This window comes from Syngnathus leptorhynchus, chromosome 11 (genome assembly GCF_054491065.1).
Source record: "Syngnathus leptorhynchus isolate UIUO chromosome 11, UIUO_Slep, whole genome shotgun sequence".
Taxonomy (NCBI): Eukaryota; Metazoa; Chordata; class Actinopteri; order Syngnathiformes; family Syngnathidae; genus Syngnathus; species Syngnathus leptorhynchus.
In genome coordinates, this window is record NC_141205.1 from 12,373,904 (window position 1) to 12,391,208 (window position 17,305).

The 17,305-nt window shown below is 46.8% G+C and overlaps 2 protein-coding genes across 6 annotated transcripts; one reads left to right on the forward strand and one right to left on the reverse strand.

Annotated features, from left to right (window-relative positions):
- Positions 1 to 41: 41 nt before the first annotated feature.
- On the reverse strand, positions 42 to 10,272 carry rbl1 (retinoblastoma-like 1 (p107)). Of its 2 annotated transcripts, XM_085924875.1 has the most exons (21): positions 9,859 to 10,272; positions 8,771 to 8,904; positions 8,271 to 8,551; positions 7,674 to 7,802; positions 6,564 to 6,718; positions 6,278 to 6,342; positions 6,010 to 6,202; positions 5,550 to 5,716; positions 5,358 to 5,470; positions 4,709 to 4,812; positions 4,362 to 4,499; positions 4,125 to 4,289; positions 3,836 to 3,977; positions 3,383 to 3,598; positions 2,758 to 2,945; positions 2,514 to 2,690; positions 2,135 to 2,206; positions 1,942 to 2,035; positions 1,751 to 1,869; positions 1,386 to 1,544; positions 42 to 1,030 (listed from the first exon to the last, which is right to left on the reverse strand). In XM_085924875.1, exons 1-21 carry the CDS (start codon positions 10,018 to 10,020, stop codon positions 836 to 838), a joined length of 3,168 nt encoding a protein of 1,055 aa, XP_085781001.1. In that variant the 5' UTR covers positions 10,021 to 10,272; the 3' UTR covers positions 42 to 835. The 2 variants fall into 2 exon arrangements, 1 of the variants encoding a protein (XP_085781001.1); XR_015067628.1 differs by lacking the exons at positions 42 to 1,030; positions 1,386 to 1,544; positions 1,751 to 1,869 and having other exon boundaries at positions 1,950 to 2,035; positions 2,495 to 2,690.
- Positions 10,273 to 10,901: 629 nt separating this feature from the next.
- On the forward strand, positions 10,902 to 17,256 carry podxl2 (podocalyxin-like 2). 4 transcript variants are annotated; one of them, XM_085924994.1, is made up of 12 exons: positions 10,902 to 11,007; positions 11,804 to 11,847; positions 11,922 to 12,057; positions 12,776 to 12,831; positions 13,113 to 13,272; positions 13,344 to 13,396; positions 13,560 to 13,634; positions 13,874 to 14,030; positions 14,645 to 14,706; positions 14,780 to 14,962; positions 15,166 to 15,363; positions 15,572 to 17,256. In XM_085924994.1, the coding sequence occupies exons 1-12, from the start codon at positions 10,932 to 10,934 to the stop codon at positions 15,626 to 15,628; spliced, it is 1,257 nt and encodes a 418-aa protein (XP_085781120.1). In that variant the 5' UTR covers positions 10,902 to 10,931; the 3' UTR covers positions 15,629 to 17,256. The 4 variants fall into 4 exon arrangements, with proteins under 4 accessions (XP_085781120.1, XP_085781123.1, XP_085781122.1 ...); XM_085924997.1 differs by lacking the exon at positions 10,902 to 11,007 and adding an exon at positions 11,175 to 11,285; XM_085924996.1 differs by lacking the exons at positions 10,902 to 11,007; positions 11,804 to 11,847 and having other exon boundaries at positions 12,050 to 12,067; positions 12,683 to 12,831.
- Positions 17,257 to 17,305: the final 49 nt, after the last annotated feature.

The following is a 17,305-nucleotide window of genomic DNA, read 5'->3' on the forward strand; positions in this document are numbered from 1 at the left end:
AGATATGCAACAGAAACATTTCAGACAGCCAGACGACATCTTAAAACTTTGTCCGTCATTTTATGACGGATGAATAAAAGGGGCCGCTGACAAATGACGGACCGGCAAAATTTTGAGTATGGTACAAAGACAAATACTTCCAATACATGTTTTTTTACATTGTATTTCAATTTCACACGTTAACCTACATGGTTACACACAGATGAGATCAATAAAAAGTTCAACATGCTCACCAAACGTGTGTAGATGCTACACCCGCGCACACACACACACACATGCACAATCACATTAAATAGTCGAGCAAATTCCAATTAAAAACCACAATATGATCAAAAAATTTCAAAAACATGTCACAAATTTCTCATGGCGACATAGCCAATGTGATAACTTGGATTGGTAGCCAGAACAAATAAAAACAAACCCTTGTATTCAGGCTCATAGTTGTCGCTTGAATGGAGCGGAACAACAGAACGGTACACTCGTACGTACATTTATGTCAAACGTAAAAGTCCTTTTGCAAAGTTTTGATGATGTGACATCATTAGCTACCTAACGTTTAACTTGAGCAGGTCAGTGTTGTAATGAGTAGTCATGTTAGCACTAGCCCTGTATTGACTAGTTTAACAGATAACACTACCATGTTTACAGTCCCGCAAGGAGTTAACGTTAAAACTCTGTCACTCCGTTATGTTACCAAGAAAGCGTTAGCTTCACAGTGACTGGTCATGCTCGTAAGCTCAGTAATGACCAGTAACGTTAGCGTGGCAGCATCAGTGCTGTAGCTAGGAGTCATGTTAAGGAGTTAACATTGACTCTTTTCATGGGAGCCGCTCCATCAGTGGCTCTGCCTCTCTGACACGACATCCTGTAACCGCTTTAGCAAAATGTCGGGGCCGCTGGCGCTGCTCTCAGGACACACCCGCTTGCTGGGGGAGGCGCACACCGACATCATCAGCTCACCCTCCATGCCGAGGGCTCTCTTGCGGCCGTTGCAACCTTGCCGCAGCATACGGTTGATGTCGGACAGATCCTGCCGTAGAAAAAATGAGCAGATATTGAATGGCCCAAATTTCGTCTGTGTGTGCCCTGCGTTTGGCTGGCAACCGGTTCAGGGTGTCCCCCGCCTACTGCCCGATGACTGACTGCTGGGATAGGCTCCAGCACGCCTGCGACCCCCGTGGATGAATGGATAGTTAAGCATCAAAAAAGTGGGTGGAAGAGCAATAACATAAGGTTTTCACCTTCACACAACTCGCTAACTATCAGGTTGCTCTAAGTTTTTCACACTGGAGTAAATTTCCCGGCCAAAAGTCACAATGTACCAAAGTGAAAGAAACAAATCTCACAACTGGGAATTAATACAGACAAGTCAGTCACTTGCTTACCTTGGAGGGGCTGCTGTTGATGCGGAAGGTGAAGGAGTTTGGCGCCAAGCCTCCCGACGACGACGATTTGTGAGGAGACACGTAAACGCAATGACGCTGAGACACTCGACGAGGAGATGGCGGGTGGCAGCGCACTGATGGGAACGGTGACACGGGCATCTGACGCAAACAGAAACACACATGCGCATAAGTACGTGCAAAGAAACAACACACAAATGCAGACACGCAATATAGGACATCTCATTGTGTGTCTTAACATGTGAAGGAATTGACAATAAAGCAGACTTTGACACACAGTCAGTCCCACAAACACTCAGCAAGTTCCTTTCAAATCATTCAATGGATTTGTTGAACGTGTTGCGTACTCTGTTGTCATGCGCAGTGTATCTCAGAGCAAAACTTTCCATCTTGAGCACGTAGATGTTTTTGTAAAACTGGATCAAGTCGCCGCGTTCCTCTTCGCCTGATTGCGTCTTCTCAGCAGCTGCAAAAAGGAAAAGTTGACGTCAAGAGCTAGCGGTCACATTAGCATGCTAGCGTCAGCCGATTATTTTACAATCTGCTCCCGACGCACGGTCAACCTCCATGTTCTCATCAGATGGCGCCACCTGGTGGCTGGGAGTGCGATGAAGAAGGACACTGCGGTACACCTACACAGCAACACACGCACACACGCGCGCGCACGTCATCATGGCAACTGACTGCTAGTGGCTGTCTGCGGGCTGTAGGTAGATTGGGTGTGTCCTCACGTGGCTGCTGGCCTGTGGTTGGCTGCGGTAACACTTCAAGATGTCTTGGAAGGTGTGCTCCTCCTCAGATATCTGCGGCAGGAAGCACACGCACACACACCGCTGAGTGTCAACCCTCCATTTGCCCAGTCACTACTGGCAATAACTTTCACTGACTAATCACATTGGCATGCTAGCATTAGCTCTGTCTTGTGTGCGTGTTTTACAAAGTCCTGAACAACTATGATTCCAGGTTTGTGCGTGCGTGTGTGTGTGTAAGTGTGCGTGCATGCTCTGTTACACGTGGCTGTGTATGACTGTGAGAGCATTTGAGGTGTGTGAGAATGTGAATGAGAGCTAGAGAGAGTGCACGTGGAAGACCTGAGTGCATGCAACCAACTTTGGCGATAATGTAGACGCTGCAGAGCAACATCTGGTCCAAGTGTCGGTCCCTCATGAGTTCGGTGGCGTGAAGCAGAGCGTGTTCAAAGGCCGTCCAGATCTTAGCACGCAGCTCGCATGAAATGTCCAGTCGGGCGCATAAATCGCGAAGCCGCACGCTAGCCAGGTGATAGACCTGCCACGTACAGGTCAAAGGTCAGAAGAGCTGGCAGCCCTGCTGGCTGCCAAGACGGCATTCACACCTTGCGGAAGAAAAGCGCCAGGGATCCGGTGCGCTGCGGCCGGCCGCTCGCCGGCTGGGCCTCCACGACGGGCGGCGGCGGAAGGGGATGGCTGGGCGACGCAGTCAGCAAGAATTGAGTGGGGCCGCCGGCCGTGGGGTCACACGGCTGGACGGGGATCAGCGTGATGGTGTGCTCGCTGCCGCCTCCTGGACGCAAATAACCACTTCCATCAGTTCGTTAGGGCCGGCCGGTGCAGGCTGCCGGGATCCATTTGCAGACTACATTGGAATTTGCGTTCAAGTGTGCAATCGGCCCACCCGTCGCTCTTGTACCCGGCCGCTATGGTAAAAAATTCCAAAGCAACTCCATGACGACAAAATGGAAAAGCAAACATTTGTAAATGTCCTATTTCAATTGAACAGCAAAGATCGTCATGAAGGGCTACAGAAATCTCTCAAGCGGGGAAAATAAGATCATACTCTCCATACTCTGCTAAAATAGAAACAGTAACAAAATGAAAATAGTGGCAATAACCCAAAATGAATTTGAACACCTCCGCCTTCGACACTGCATTTCATCCTTTACTTTTTGTTGTTGTTGTTGTCGAACATTTCCAACATTTGTCATGTGGCGTGCGACTCACTTTGCAGCGGTATGCTGAGCACGGCCGTCTGGCCCGCCTGGGGGCCGATCTTCAGGGTGCCGGCCGAGCTGAGCGTCAGGCGTTTGGCGGTAGACGCGACGGGGCCGCTCGCCGTCACGGGGGCCGGCGGGTCGTCGCCGAACAGACGACGCTTAGCGCCGCCGGCGGCCGGAGAGCTGTTGCGGTCGTGCACCGATAGTGGCGACGGCGGAACATCTACGAGGAAAAACAACTGGTCAAAGCAATGGCGCCTGAGCAACAATTGGACTGGGTCGTCATGTTTATTTTCTTCATTGTTTGCTCAGAAACTGGTGATTTTAGGGAAAAAAGTTCCCAGGCTGAATACAAAAAGAATGTAGAGGGAAAAAAAAGACCATCCTTTTCCTGCGGTGAGGCGAGTTTTGCTAGCGTCAGACGACAATCTCGGACAGCGGCGGGCGTTGGGCTAGTTACCTTTGCGGATGCTGCCCGCGCCAGAACGGACCTCTCGGATGCGAGGATGTACGATGGGCGACAGCGCCACCAGAGGCAGGTGGGACTGGGCGCTGCTGGTGGAAGCAGAACTGCTAGAGTCCAAACTGGACGGGAAATTAACCTGATACAAAGAGCAATATATATTTCCAAAGGCTGCCTGCCGCCAGTCATTGCGAGAGGTCTGAGGAAATCGTTCAACCACGTGGACCTTTTGTCAAAGCGGAACTAAATGTCATCGGTGACCTCGTTGCTGCGACATTGCACTGACCTCCTCGACGGAGGGCACCTTATTGCCGGCGGCGCTCAAGGCGTTCCAGAGGGCGGAGTCTGCTGTCCACGCCCGACTCTCCAGCACCTGCTCCTCGATCAGGTTCAGATGCTTGACCATGTCTCGGGACAAGCCTTCCTCAGAGCGGATGAACACCTCGATCACCTGCGTACGTGCACGCAGAGCTGTGACGTCACGTGTGCGTGGGCAGGCAAGGTGCCAGTGCGGGTGCTGCACCTTCAAGAAGTAGAATGGGGCCAGCTTGAAGACGTCCAGAATCCACGGGAAAGTCCGCTGGGAGCTGTAGCAGAACAAAACCACCTCCAGGCAACAGGCCAGAAGAGAGCAGTGGAAGATGTCTTGCTCCAGTAGAGCCTGCCACACACCATCCAAAAACAAATGAACACACACAGAAAAAAAGCACTAGGAAAAATACACACACGCTTCTAAAACAAACACACAAACAAAAAAAACACATGCAAGACAGAAATAAAAAGAAGAAAACTCAATACACACAGTTTATTTGCGAGAGAAGAGGCCAAATGTTCTCGAGGGTGGAGCTTAGCGTGCTCGCGTGTACGTACACTCATGTCTTTGCCTTGCAGCCTCTTGGTCTCCTCCACCAAGACGTTCTCCAGGACTTTGTAGAAGAGAATCTCGGCTAGCTTCAGGCGACTCTCGGCAAAGTCTAACGACGCACACGATGAAAAACACACGGCACAAGAAGGGCCTTCAGCCATTTTGTGAGCTGGGCAATTGAGGCTGAAAAGGGGCAACCGTTTTCCACGAGCGATAAAGTCCTTCTTGTCACGACCGATACCAATACTTGTTGGCTATAGCATTAGTCATTTTAAAAGTAAGTGGATTCTGTTGTTTAGTTACCGTGGTAGCGAATTAGTATGGAGAATGGTGGAAAATCCCAGGTATTGGTACAAACTACTGAAATCCTGGTATTGTGACAACCCTAGTTTGGCCTCACCCGTTGTTTGTACTCCCTCACAACACATTCAACATGTTTCAATGCTTTTGTGTTTTAGATTTGAAGCAAACACCTTTCGAAAGTAAGCACGTTGTCAAAGGAGTGTTTCAAGCTTGCGGATTTCACTTTGAGGTTTTGCCCTATTTTTCTCCCCAATGCAATCATAACGGCGGTGGTCGATGATACGCGGCATTTTGCCATTTGTGCCTGGTCCCGCCCGGCGTACTTGAAAACTGCGTGGTATCAGTAAGTACCGATGTGCGAGCCTGAAGAGTGATCCGAGTCGTCTGTGTATTCTTCTTTGAAGGTGTGTCCCAATGCCTTTACCCGGTTCACAATCGACTCCGTGGGGTCTCTGGAGCACGACCTGAGCATGACCAAAACAGCTTGTTATGATCCCCCCTCCATTTTGAAGGCAAAGTGAAAGGAAGAAAAAGCGAGATTACTTGAAGATGCGCAGCAGCTGCTCGCTGGGCGCCCCCCTGAGCCCGGCCACCATGCTCTGAAGGCGACTGACGCTCTGCGTGGCCGACGACACGGGCGTCACCGCCACGTCCTTCTCCTTTAGGTAGGCGCGACCCGTCAGAGGCGTAGAAGGTGCCAGAGAGGCTGTCTGCACAGTCATAATTCCCGTCAGTCACGTACCTTCGCATTCTTTAGCGTCTGCAGCGATGCCTTTCTGTTTTTCTATTAGTGTTGGTCACTTCATCAGTATTCACAGGGGCTCAGTGTCTTTCCGTGGGCATTTGCGCTCATTAGCCAGGGTGATTAGGGTTAGCACATGCTACTCATTGGCATCAGCAGTGTGTTGTTATCCCAACTAGGGTCGGCGCCTTTCTGTTAGCATGCTACATTTGCATTGGCATTGTCAGTGGGCTGATTGTGCCATGTCGCGCTTAACTTAACCTTCTCCATGTGATGCTGCAGCTGCATTTGAGCGCCAGTGGGCTGTCCCGTGCTTGTGCCCGCGGTAGCGGGCGGCTGGAAACTTTTTCTGGGCGTTCCAATTTCCTCATCTGCGTCGGCATCCAGGAAGATGCGCTCGTCAAAGTCTCCCACTGTTAAGACGTACTCCTCATACTGACGGTTGAGCGCTTTGCTGAAAGCAAACACAGAGCAGGGCATTAGGGGGGCCCAATGCTAAACCGCACCAAGCGGAGGAGCGACAACCTACTTGTTGTCAATAAAGTTCTGGGGATCCAAAAGTTCGGTCAGAAGATTCTCGTTGCCCTTCAGGATCTGATTGGGAACAAAGATCAAGCCAGAGATTCTTTCTGTCCACCTGTGCCCGGAAGGTCGTGACGTCCTTCGCCACACCAAAACTTGTTTTCGCCATCTCACAGATTCTAAATTGGCCATTATCCAATTTTAGATTGATATTTTTTTCTTCAACAGTCCAACTACCAAGTCGACGCACTCATTGGCTGACTCCCGCAATAGAAGGAAGAGGCTTTGAATACCTGTTTGCGGAAGAGCTTGTGCATGTAAGGCCTGAAGTAGTGTTGCTTGATGCCTTTGGCTTCCACCACCAGGCCGTCGTGAAGTTCGCACAACCTCTCCAACACGCACGGAGACGCCTCGTCGGCGCACGCCTGGACTTCGTCCCCCGATGTGCCTGGCAGATGCATTTGGTGCTCACTTTGTTTTCACTTTGTTTCAGCTTTGCTGCAATTAGACCTCTACCGATCAAAAAAGGCAGTCCTTTAACTCTTTGTATGCCAGCGAGGAGAATACTCGTCAGTGACACGGGATCCTGTTGACGAGTATTCTTGTCCACTTATTCTTATTTTCTTCATGGGTGAATAAGAGCCCCAGCCACCTCTCCACTTGTAAGCAAGTGGTTAACTCTGACCACTTGATGGCAGAGTTGCTTTTGCTGGCGAAACAGAAGCGATCGGCTTTCAAATAGCTTCCAATTGAGCAAACGATTGCTCTTCGTGATGCAGTAGGAGTGAATTCAGAGGATACGGCTGTGAGTGACACACGGAAGTCGGCATCACCAGCCACCGCCGGCTCGGTCATACACGTACGTGTGCTTTGTGCCACGGGTCTAATGAATGGCCTTCATCTGACGCGGGATACAGTGACGCACAAATACATCCCTTCGAAATAGCAAAACACAGACACACACCCATTTTGAGCACTCACACAAACATCTTTGCAAATGGCTGAAAATTTGTGAATAGTTTGTCAAATGTTGCGCACATGATCAAATATGTAAAGATTGCTGGTTTGAGTGAAATGGTGATAACAGAGAAGTTAGAATCATATTTTATCATTTTTTTCCTAATCAAAGAGGAGGGTCCAATCTTTCATTTGGTATATTTGTATGATATCATTTGTATATAGCCATAGCATACAACATTCTTAGAAAATGAGTGAGAATGCTTGAAATCGGCTGGGATTTTAGGGCTTATTTTTTCTGAAAGCGCTTGGCATTCAAAGAGTTAATTATCCTTGGTGTGAAATGACAGCAAGGCTCGCTCACTGACATGACAGGCAGATGACAGATGAATTTGAATGTCTTCCGCTCTCCCTTAAAATAAACGGGGATGGCGCAGCGTTCTCACCGATGAAGGCGGGGTTGATGAGCTCCTTCCTGTTGGCGCACATTAGCGCATTCCCAAAGACCAGGTCCAGACAGCACAGCAGCAGGTGGTACGAGTTCACCAGGTCATCTCCGATCATGTGAAAGTTGCCTGCCGTGGATGTAGAAATAAATGAACCGCATTGGCCTTCAGCTAGCTTAATGCCAACACCCAACGGGAAAGGCCACACATGATGTTCTATCCCCTTAAAGCAGTGCTTATTTTCAGGGATACCCACCCTAGGTAGAAGAAAACATTTCGCACCCCCCACACTTGTACTCTTATTCCCATTAAAGAAAAAAATAGAAAGATCAACTTACAACAAAGAATAACTTTATTAGTAACATTGTTTTTTTGTTGTTGTAACAGAACAGATTCAGAGTGTATCCGTTTGCCTGCGCACACTGTTAGTCATACCGCCAGTCCCACCTACTGTAATGGATGTCTAATTACTCTTTAATCTAGTACAGCCAAAAAAAGATATTCCGTGGGATCAGCTACCCCCCCACTATTTATGTTGAAATTATTTGCTAATTATTATCCGCTGGGAAAACAAAGGAGTCAAGGTTTACGGCCTACCTTTGGTGTAGACAAAGAGTGTCCAGCAGAATTTGAAGACATCGGCAGTGTGACAGGGCAGTCGGCGATGCTTCCGGCCGCGGGGCTGGCGCGGCAGAGGAGGCGGCGCCTCGGAGCCCTGCGGGCTGCGAAACATGGCGGCAAAGATGGGCTGGAACTTGCGGAAGATGACAGTGGAAACCTCAAAGTTGCGCTCCAGGCGCTCCATGCGCACGCGGAAGTTCTCGCACAGGTTGGACATGTCGGACCACTTGCGCATCTTGGAGAAGAACTCGATCAGGCTGCGGGACGTACCGGCGAGTCAAGGCCATCCATGAGAAGAAAAGTCCAACTTTAAAACAGCTACATGTTTTCTTTTTAACCAACATCACTAAATGCTTTGGTAATATTATGGTTTGTCCATAATCAGATATCTATTGTTGTAATAAAAAAAATCATTAAAAATGAATGATTTTAGGCTGTGATTTAACTCTTTGAAGTGTGTGGGGGTTTTTTTGCACCTGAGTTTGGCGGTGCGCAGTATCCTGGTGAGTGACACACAGTTTCCCTCCATCAGGCCTTTGCCCACCGTGGGTGTGCTTCCTTTCCTGCAGGCAGCATACAGCGAGCAGGCCAGCCAGTGCACTACCTCGCCCTGTACACCCAACAAGGACACATCACTTTCACACAAGTACAGAGTTTGTTCGGGAGCGAACTGAGACCACTTTAAAAAGTAGGTCTCGGGTGGTTTCTTTCATCCGCACCAGGATTTGTTTGTGTGTATTCACACCTGCACACCCAACCAACGTTACAATTGAAGCGTGGGCCATTTAAAGCGGACCAAACAGTCAGGTCTGAATACACCCGAAGACTGCAAGGGAAGCTCAGTTTCCCCTAAAAATGTCAATAGGGGAGAAGTGATCAAATATATACCATTGTTATTGACTAAATATGCACTAAAACACACTCAACTTTTGTCTCTGTCCCTTTCGAGCAGCAGGTAAATAAACCGACACATTTTACGATGTAGGACGAAACTGAGCATCTCCTCATTGAAAGACCCTGAATGTTGCAGAAGTCATCACTTAAAGATTTATAGAGGTAAGTAGTGTTGCATATTGATTTGAGAAAAATTGTCTTCAAATCAATGAGGACTAATGATCAATAACAACAGACTAGTATGTTTGTGAATATGTTGCAGTCGTCATTTGTGCAATAGTTTTATTTCATAAGTGTGTATAACACAGTTACGTATTCCTTCACAGTACACATTAGTCAGTACCCCCAATAAGTATTGTTTTTGGATTCTTTGGTGTTGTTTTTGTACCCAGGAAGTAACAGTTTCAAAAAGGTCGGTGACGTTAGGAGCTGGCTGCCTTCAGGGACAGTCTGTAAACACAACTAATCCCAAACACTCTTCATAGTTTATCTAATCACCCAAATGATCGCAAGAAGTTATCGTTTAGTTGGAAATGACTACCATTGCTTGTGCATGATTAAAAGGTCCGATGGACTTGGAACATTTGGACTACTTCAATTCCGACGTCCGTAGGTCGTCGTTGTTTGGTGAGGCAGAAACGGTCTATTCGAGTAGCCCCCTGCAGCTCACCTCCAGCGTGTACGTGTTCCAGATGGTCGTGAAGTTGTCCATGGCTTCGGTGGCCGTGCGCTCGTCCATATTGAGCTCCTGACACAGCGTTTCCAAACTCCTCCGCGCGACGCTCTCCTCCATGCGGCCCGACTCCGAATCGGACGACTCATCGCCGCGCATCGTGGACGACAGGGCGGCTAGCGCTATCTTCACACTTGTGCTGGCTGGCCGCAGCTGGGAGGAGATAATACTTTTTTAAGGAGGGGGGGGGGGTTAAAAAAAAAAGGCCCCACAAATGAAAGCAAAACAAAAACACGACGCTTGTCTAGCGGCCGAGACGATGACCTAGCTCCACTTCCGCTAAACAGTGGCGCCAAAACTGCCGAGCGAGCCCCAATAGGAGGCGAGGGGCATGTCGGTCACGTGACCAGTGCTGGCTGCTGGAGCGTTTCAATAAACAGCCAACAAGGAATCCAGGTCACCTCCACCCCTCTTCAAGTTACTCTTCTGTCACTTCCGGAATGTTACAAAACAAACATATATATAAAAAAAAAAAAAAATCAAAGAATGCGTTTTAAAATTCTGTTTGGAGAATTTGTTTGTATATCGTCATGTTTACGGCGGATGGTGTAAATGGAGCTCCGTTTGAACGTAATTACTGACTTACAGAATATTATTAGTAGTCATAATAATGATTATTATTAATGATGATGATTATTATTATTATTATTATTATTATTATTATTATTATTGGTTCTCTCGCTTAGCAAATATAATCTTTTTGTCGTGTGCGTTGGTTAAAAAGTATTTTTCAAACCCGACTTAATGAATCAAAACGCGGGCCACATCCGGCCCACGGGGCCGTTTAATCAGTCCCGCCAAATTTGAATAAATTGTATTATGAAAATTTTTTGGGGTCATTTTCCCTACAATGACGATGTTTCCTCAGTAGATGGGAAAGCACCCGCCCGCCCGCAATAGCGCACCCTGGAGGCTTTTATTGTAAACTACACGTCAACGTTCTCTCCTGTGTGACCGACCACACTGCGCACGCGTGGCTGAACCGGGCTGTGGTGCGTTCACACAAGAAAATGATGAAGCTCATGATGAGGTGCAATCTAGCGGACATGGCGAGCCTGCTCCTCTTCACTTTCGTCACGCTGATTGGTCAGTCTACACGCGCGCACATGCACGATAGCTCTGATGACTTGTTTGCATGATCATGTAACGACGACGACGATGATGATGATTTTTCCCGTGAGGCTTGAACACATGTACTTTCGCGCATAATGCAGTAAAGGTGGGATATGTTTACATACTCTTATACTGCAACACGGCATTCTGCCATCGGTCTGATCGTAATGAAAAGGGTGAAAAAAAATCCTCATTTGCCTGACACAGAATGGAGTAAAGGCGGCATATTGCTGCAAGTGACACATCATACGGTAATCAGATCATGAGATGATATCCGTGTCTGGTGTGCCCCCCCCCCCCAAAAAAAATATGTTTTTCTTCTTTTCCTTTCACACAGCACAGTAAAGAGACAAGATATTTCTGAAATTGCTGTGACTCCACACAACCACGGTGAATAACATGACATCAGGGTTTAGTCATACTTTCCTAGGAGAAAGAGAATTTGTCTTTATTGCCTTTCACACAGAACCCTCTTAAGGATCTTTGCACAACTTTGAGTCCTTTCACACAGAAAAATGCGATCTTGCCCAAGCGGCTGCCGGTACAACAAATGCAATGTCACTGACAATTGCTTTCATATCCTTCCACGCAGATGAAAAAATGACCACCATACTGTTAGGGCTTTCGAGTTGTGTGTGCGTGCGCACTTGAGAGTGAAAATTATGATGAATCTGCAAATAATTAGGGGAATGGAGCCTTGGTCTAACGGTGATGTTTTTTTCCCTTCTCCCCTCAAACCCCCTAAACCCGAACCCATCCATCCCTATAGCATTGCAGCTCTCTGAGTCATTTGTGTCGAAGTCCTGGAGCCCGGTGAGAAGAGAAAGGGTGACCGCCGCTCGATACGATTGTCTTGTTTGTCTTAGCCTCCTCTCGATTTTCCTCAGGAGGAACAAAAGAGGGGGCCACTCGGTGGCTCCGCCGACTCTTCACTGGAGGAGGCCTCGGGTTCATTCAGATGGCTCGAGAAGCATCATGTGGTGAAGAGGACGCACGCCACGCTGGACTTGGATGCTATGATTGGTCGGTGCAGGTGTGCTCACTTCATTGGGTACACTGACAGAATCTCAAATGATCTTGCGCAAGAGGAGAGATCCACCGTGAATCGGTCACCAACAAATGCCAGGTCACATATTCCATAAAAAATGGACTGGTCATGAGTTAATGGAGGAGTGGCGGAACACATAAACACAAATGTTGCAAATGTGTTATTTATGAGCTCACATGTCTAATGATGACAGACACATAACTTCTAACCTTATTTGTCATTTATAAACATGAACATTCTTCAACACTTGTGATTTATGACATAATTCCCAACCATGCAAGTATGTGCATATTTTTTCACCTTGCATTTAGTTACAGAATGAATAATATATGACAATTTATGACGTATGACGTGATTTGCGACATGTACACATATGATTTGTGACTTTGCATTTGAATATAATTTATGACTACAATTGAGTACACTTGATTAATATTGCACATGCATGATTTATGACCGCCCATTTAAGACCATTTGGTAACACAGTTACGCATAAGATTTGTGAAGTTCGATGTACATGTATGACTTCCATGCACACTTTTGATTCATGACTGTGCATGGTGTGTATTGGTCAATGATTTCTGACAGTGTTTTTTGTAGTAAGAGGATGTGCTGAGAAGGTGTACCTAATGAAGTGTCTGGCGATGTAACATTTGGAAGAACAACCCAAACATGATGGTGACATGTTGACAGGGTACACTCCTCCCTCAGCACCCCCAGACCTCCCCCAGGAGACGGGGCCTCATCAGGTGATCGATCATTGATTAACTAACTGACCTACTAAAATCAAAATAACACTAAATAACAAAAAATTACGAATTGACTGAATTTGATCCAGAAAATGGATGGATGGATGGATTTTTGTTTAGTTTTGTGTTTCTTTTGTTCAGACATTGGTTGAAAAAAGAAACCTAAAAGTTATACAAAGACGAGGAATGCCACAGTACCGGTCTTGTTTGTGTTTTGTTTGTTTGAACCGTGATACGATATTGTTGTTTGTTCATTTCAACGTTGACTTGTGTTGCTTGAGGTTTTGGAGGAGGAGCTCAATGAAGGGGGTCACTCCAGCGGTTTTGGCGTCATTCGCTCCTCCACGTCGGTGTCCACAACAACGACGGCGTCTTCTAACATTGCCGCCACGACCGTGGCCCCCGGGACGGGCACCGACTTTGGACTACTGGGGGTCAAAGGTCAAGCAACATACTGTCTGTTTTAGCTGTCAGCCAAGTGCCTTTCCTTGACTTTGGAGTCCTTCCTGCAGATTTGACCACTGTGGCACACGGTGACACGGCCACGCTCCCTCAGGAGGAACATGTACGTTTTTTTGAAATGTATCAAATGAATTCAAGTTGATACATACAAATGTTGCCACTTTGACTGCAATCTGGTGATTTGACTGTCCGAGTCTCAAGAGACTGACTGAAAAGTCTCAGCAAGTCTGCCGTTTTGCCTCCTTGTCTTGTCTTTTGTCTGTCAGGTGCTGTGCGTGGACTGGACGCAGCCTAGTGGGCATGGCTACGTCCTCCTCAACATGACGCACAATCTCAACTGCGTAAGTGCTAATTGCCACATGGCAATGCTAACTGGCTAAAGTGGTGCACCCGCATACTTCTAATTACGTACTCAGTAAGTGCAAATTCAACAAAACACAAAAAGCACTTAGAGAGACACAAACAATTTACAGACTCACATGCACAAACCTTTCATATACTTTTTCTCTGCAACGAAAAAGCCCGCACGCACACACACACAGGTCCACTCAACATTTTACAGCATGGTGTTTGTGTGCAGGAGGAGTTCCGCAATAATGGTGGCGTGCGCCTGCTGAAGATATTGGAGCGCCAGTTTGCACGGCGCATGAAGAGCCCAGAGGGGTCGTGGGTCATTTACCTAAGCAAGCCTACGCACCAACGACGACAAATGCTGATGCACGTGGCCTCTGAGCATGGTACACACACGAGAAAATGCCAAATCAACTGCTTTTATGCTGTACGCACTGCTGGGTGTGGTGCGGCCAGTGACATCAGCCACCGGAGTCGGGTGAGCCACTTAGTCTGCATGTGAGCAACCTGGGGTGAGTCGTGACCTACAGCAGCTCCTTGCTTGTGTTGTCATTTTGAATTGGAAATGGGTTGTCTCTCACCGACAACTGCGGCTGTCCTTGCACCATTTGTCAGGTTAGGACTGTACCCCATGATATTTTTTCAGTTCACACAAGCGCTGGCTCTCCAAATTCACAGGTACCCCAAAAAGTAATTCAAAATGTTTGCTCAAAATGACCATTTTAGGGCCATGGTGGCCATTTACAAGGATACATCAAAGAAAAACTTATCCTACCAGCATAATTAGAAAAATCTTCCTTGGAAGCAACACATTGCCAAATTGTTATTTGCTCGATGGATGATCATGCAAAATGGCTGAAATATGATGTCAATGATTGTCCGCAAGCTTTGTTATGTTTGAAGCCAGGGGTGGCCGTCAAGCATTTACATGATCAAGAGTCCTGTAATTTGCTGTATGACATTGTTCCCATCGGATTGCTAGTGCGCATGTATCTTCCAGGTGTGGTGTCAACTAAGGACCTGCTGAACCTGCTGGGAGAAATGCGTCCCAGTTTAAACAAAGTAACATTTTTCGTAGAACATTCTTCTGAGCTTGTGGTGTCTTTGCACTAACCCTAACCCCCCACCCCCTCAGGTCGGCATCCAGGACTACGGCCTGCCCTCTACGTGCTTGTCCCGCCGCACTCCATCCCAGCGCAGCGACTACAGCAAACTGTTTGTGGTCCTGGTGGTCATCGGCTCCATCTGCCTGGCCATCATCACGTCAGGCTTCATCTACATCTGCTGGCAGAGGCGGCCCCTGACCACCAAGACCACCGTAAGACCGCCGTGCATGGTCTCAAAGTTATGGGGAGCCGTAGCTGGGTGGGGGACCTGCAAAAAAATGACAATGGTTGAAGTAGTATCAAACCGTTCATTTTTCATTTGCATGTTCAAAGTACCGCTGAGAAGAAGCACTGTAAGATCCGATACGAATATTAGGCCCCCATTTTCTGATACCTATTTGTTGGTGTTGCTTAGTTCCACACAGAGGAGCTTCGCTTTGTGGAGAACAGTTGCCATGACAACCCCACCCTGGACGTGGCGGGCGACAACCAGCCTGACAACCGGCCTGAAGACCACCAAGAAGAAGAACAGATGAAGAACAAGGGGATTAGTACCAATGGATTGGTGGGAGGAGGCGAAGGTGTCCGCCGGGATGACAACCCTCGCTGGCAGGTGGGATGAAAACCTTGATGGAGGTAACCTGTCAGGTGCTTTCTATTCAACTCAGGACAAAGCACCAGTTTAGTACAGAGAGAAGGGTGTAGTAGTGCCAAGAAAACCTTTAAATAGAGAATGTTCATTTTCCCCCAAAAAATTAAAGTAACTTTTCATGTCCTTTTTATTCTGCTTGACAATAAGTGCCATTTCATTGGTCGTCTAGGTGTTTGTCAATCAAGCAGCACCTGGGGAGGAAGAAGAAGAGGACACGCACCTTTGAGTGTCTGTGCCTTGAGGGAGGTCGCCAAAGAGAATCACCTATCCGCATGATATCGCCAGGGCTTGTTAGCTACGCTATCTGTTAGCCACAGCCAGTGCGATCGGCATTCTTCTGAAAAATACTGCAGCAATTTAGCGCAATGTTTGGAAATGATGAAAATTTGCAAAACAAAAATATCATCCCAAATATTTGATTGGGTGGTTCTAACATGTTCAAGTTTGATGCACGTGAAAGACAAGTGAAAAGCTCAGAGGTTCTCTTGTTATTGAGGCTGCATGGCTGTTTTTGCATTAGCGGTGTGCTATGCTAGCTGTAGTCAGGTGACTGTTTACTGTGCAACCCATCGTGAGTCACATAATAGTGCTGCTTTAGTGTGTAAAAACACGCATGACAACATGCCATCACTTGCCCGCCAACAACAATAATGCTAATAAAAACAGTACAGAAGTACGTCAATAAATACAAATCATGGGTCTGCTACCAGTTGACAAAAACTGTCTCCACAATGGAGACGCATTTATTTTATTTATAACGCACTTCACATTCGGAGGAATCTCAAAGTGCTACATGGCGAGTAAAAACAAGACTACAAAGCAAGGACAAGTATAAAACAACTGCATTTGAAGCAACCTAACAACCTTGTGTCTCCAACCAATAAATGTGCTAAAGCCCACTAAGATTGAGGATGAGCTATGCTAAATATGTCAGCAGACGTCCTCTTTTTCCCAGGCATGTCCTACTGTTGAGCACTAAAAATATGTCTGGGATTCTGTGAACTGCCTCAAACATACTACATGTACAGTACCTTGTCAATAGAATTGCCACTCTGTTCCATTTCACACAATTCCAGGTTTTTCTATATCGTTCACGAATAAGTCACGCCCTTCTCCCCAAATCAAATCATTTTGCTACGAAATAGGGTGGGCTGTCCAACCTACGCCGAGTGTTTACAAGCAATTCCCAAAGGAAAATGCACGTTCAAATTCCCGTGCTTTCGCCAGGGTCGTGATCCTTATGAAGCTGAGTGCTTGACATGCACGGCAGGCACTTACGTGTGTGTATGTGCCAGATAAAGGTGCCAATGCACCCTGAATGAGGAGGACTGAAGAGGAGCCCTTTTTTTTTTTTCTTCAAATGCTGCACTGATGGCCATATTTCTTTTGTCTTTTTTAACTTAGTGCACCACTATAAAACTCATCAACGTCTGTGTACACATATAGTTTTGTTAGTGTAAATATGTTTGTTATTGTATATATGTTGGCACTTACGTGTATGTGTCAAATAAAGGTGCCAATGCACCCCGAATGAGGAGGACTGAAGAGGAGCCCTTTTTTTTTTTTCTTCAAATGCTGCACTGATGGCCATATTTCTTTTGTCTTTTATTACTTAGTGTACCACTATAAAACTCATAAATGTCTGTGTACACATATAGTTTTATGAGTGTCAATAATTTTTTGTTATAGTATATATGTTGTTTTGTGTTATTCAGAATCAGCTTTATTGGCCAAGATTGTGCATGCCAAACAAGGAATTTGACTCAATTCACACCATATTTGTGTCATAACATATGATGATGGCTCATTTGTTTGTCAGTCTGGAATGTATCGAATAAAGTTTTGAAACTCTTATCATTGAAGCCATTGACTTTCTCTTACTTGTTCTTCTCTCAGCTGGCCT

Coding starts and splice junctions, on each gene's coding strand:
- podxl2 (XM_085924994.1), top strand. CDS start 10,932: ATGATGAAGCTCATGATGAGGTGCAATCTAGCGGACATGGCGAGCCTG. Junction 13,397..13,559: donor CGCTCCCTCAGGAGGAACAT/GTACGTTTTTTT, acceptor TTTGTCTGTCAG/GTGCTGTGCGTGGACTGGAC. Junction 15,364..15,571: donor ATGACAACCCTCGCTGGCAG/GTGGGATGAAAA, acceptor TTGGTCGTCTAG/GTGTTTGTCAATCAAGCAGC.
- rbl1 (XM_085924875.1), bottom strand. CDS start 10,020: ATGCGCGGCGATGAGTCGTCCGATTCGGAGTCGGGCCGCATGGAGGAG. Junction 4,813..5,357: donor CTCTTCAGGCTCGCACATCG/GTACTTACTGAT, acceptor GTGCGTCGTTAG/ACTTTGCCGAGAGTCGCCTG. Junction 2,946..3,382: donor GCTCAGCATACCGCTGCAAA/GTGAGTCGCACG, acceptor ATTTGCGTCCAG/GAGGCGGCAGCGAGCACACC.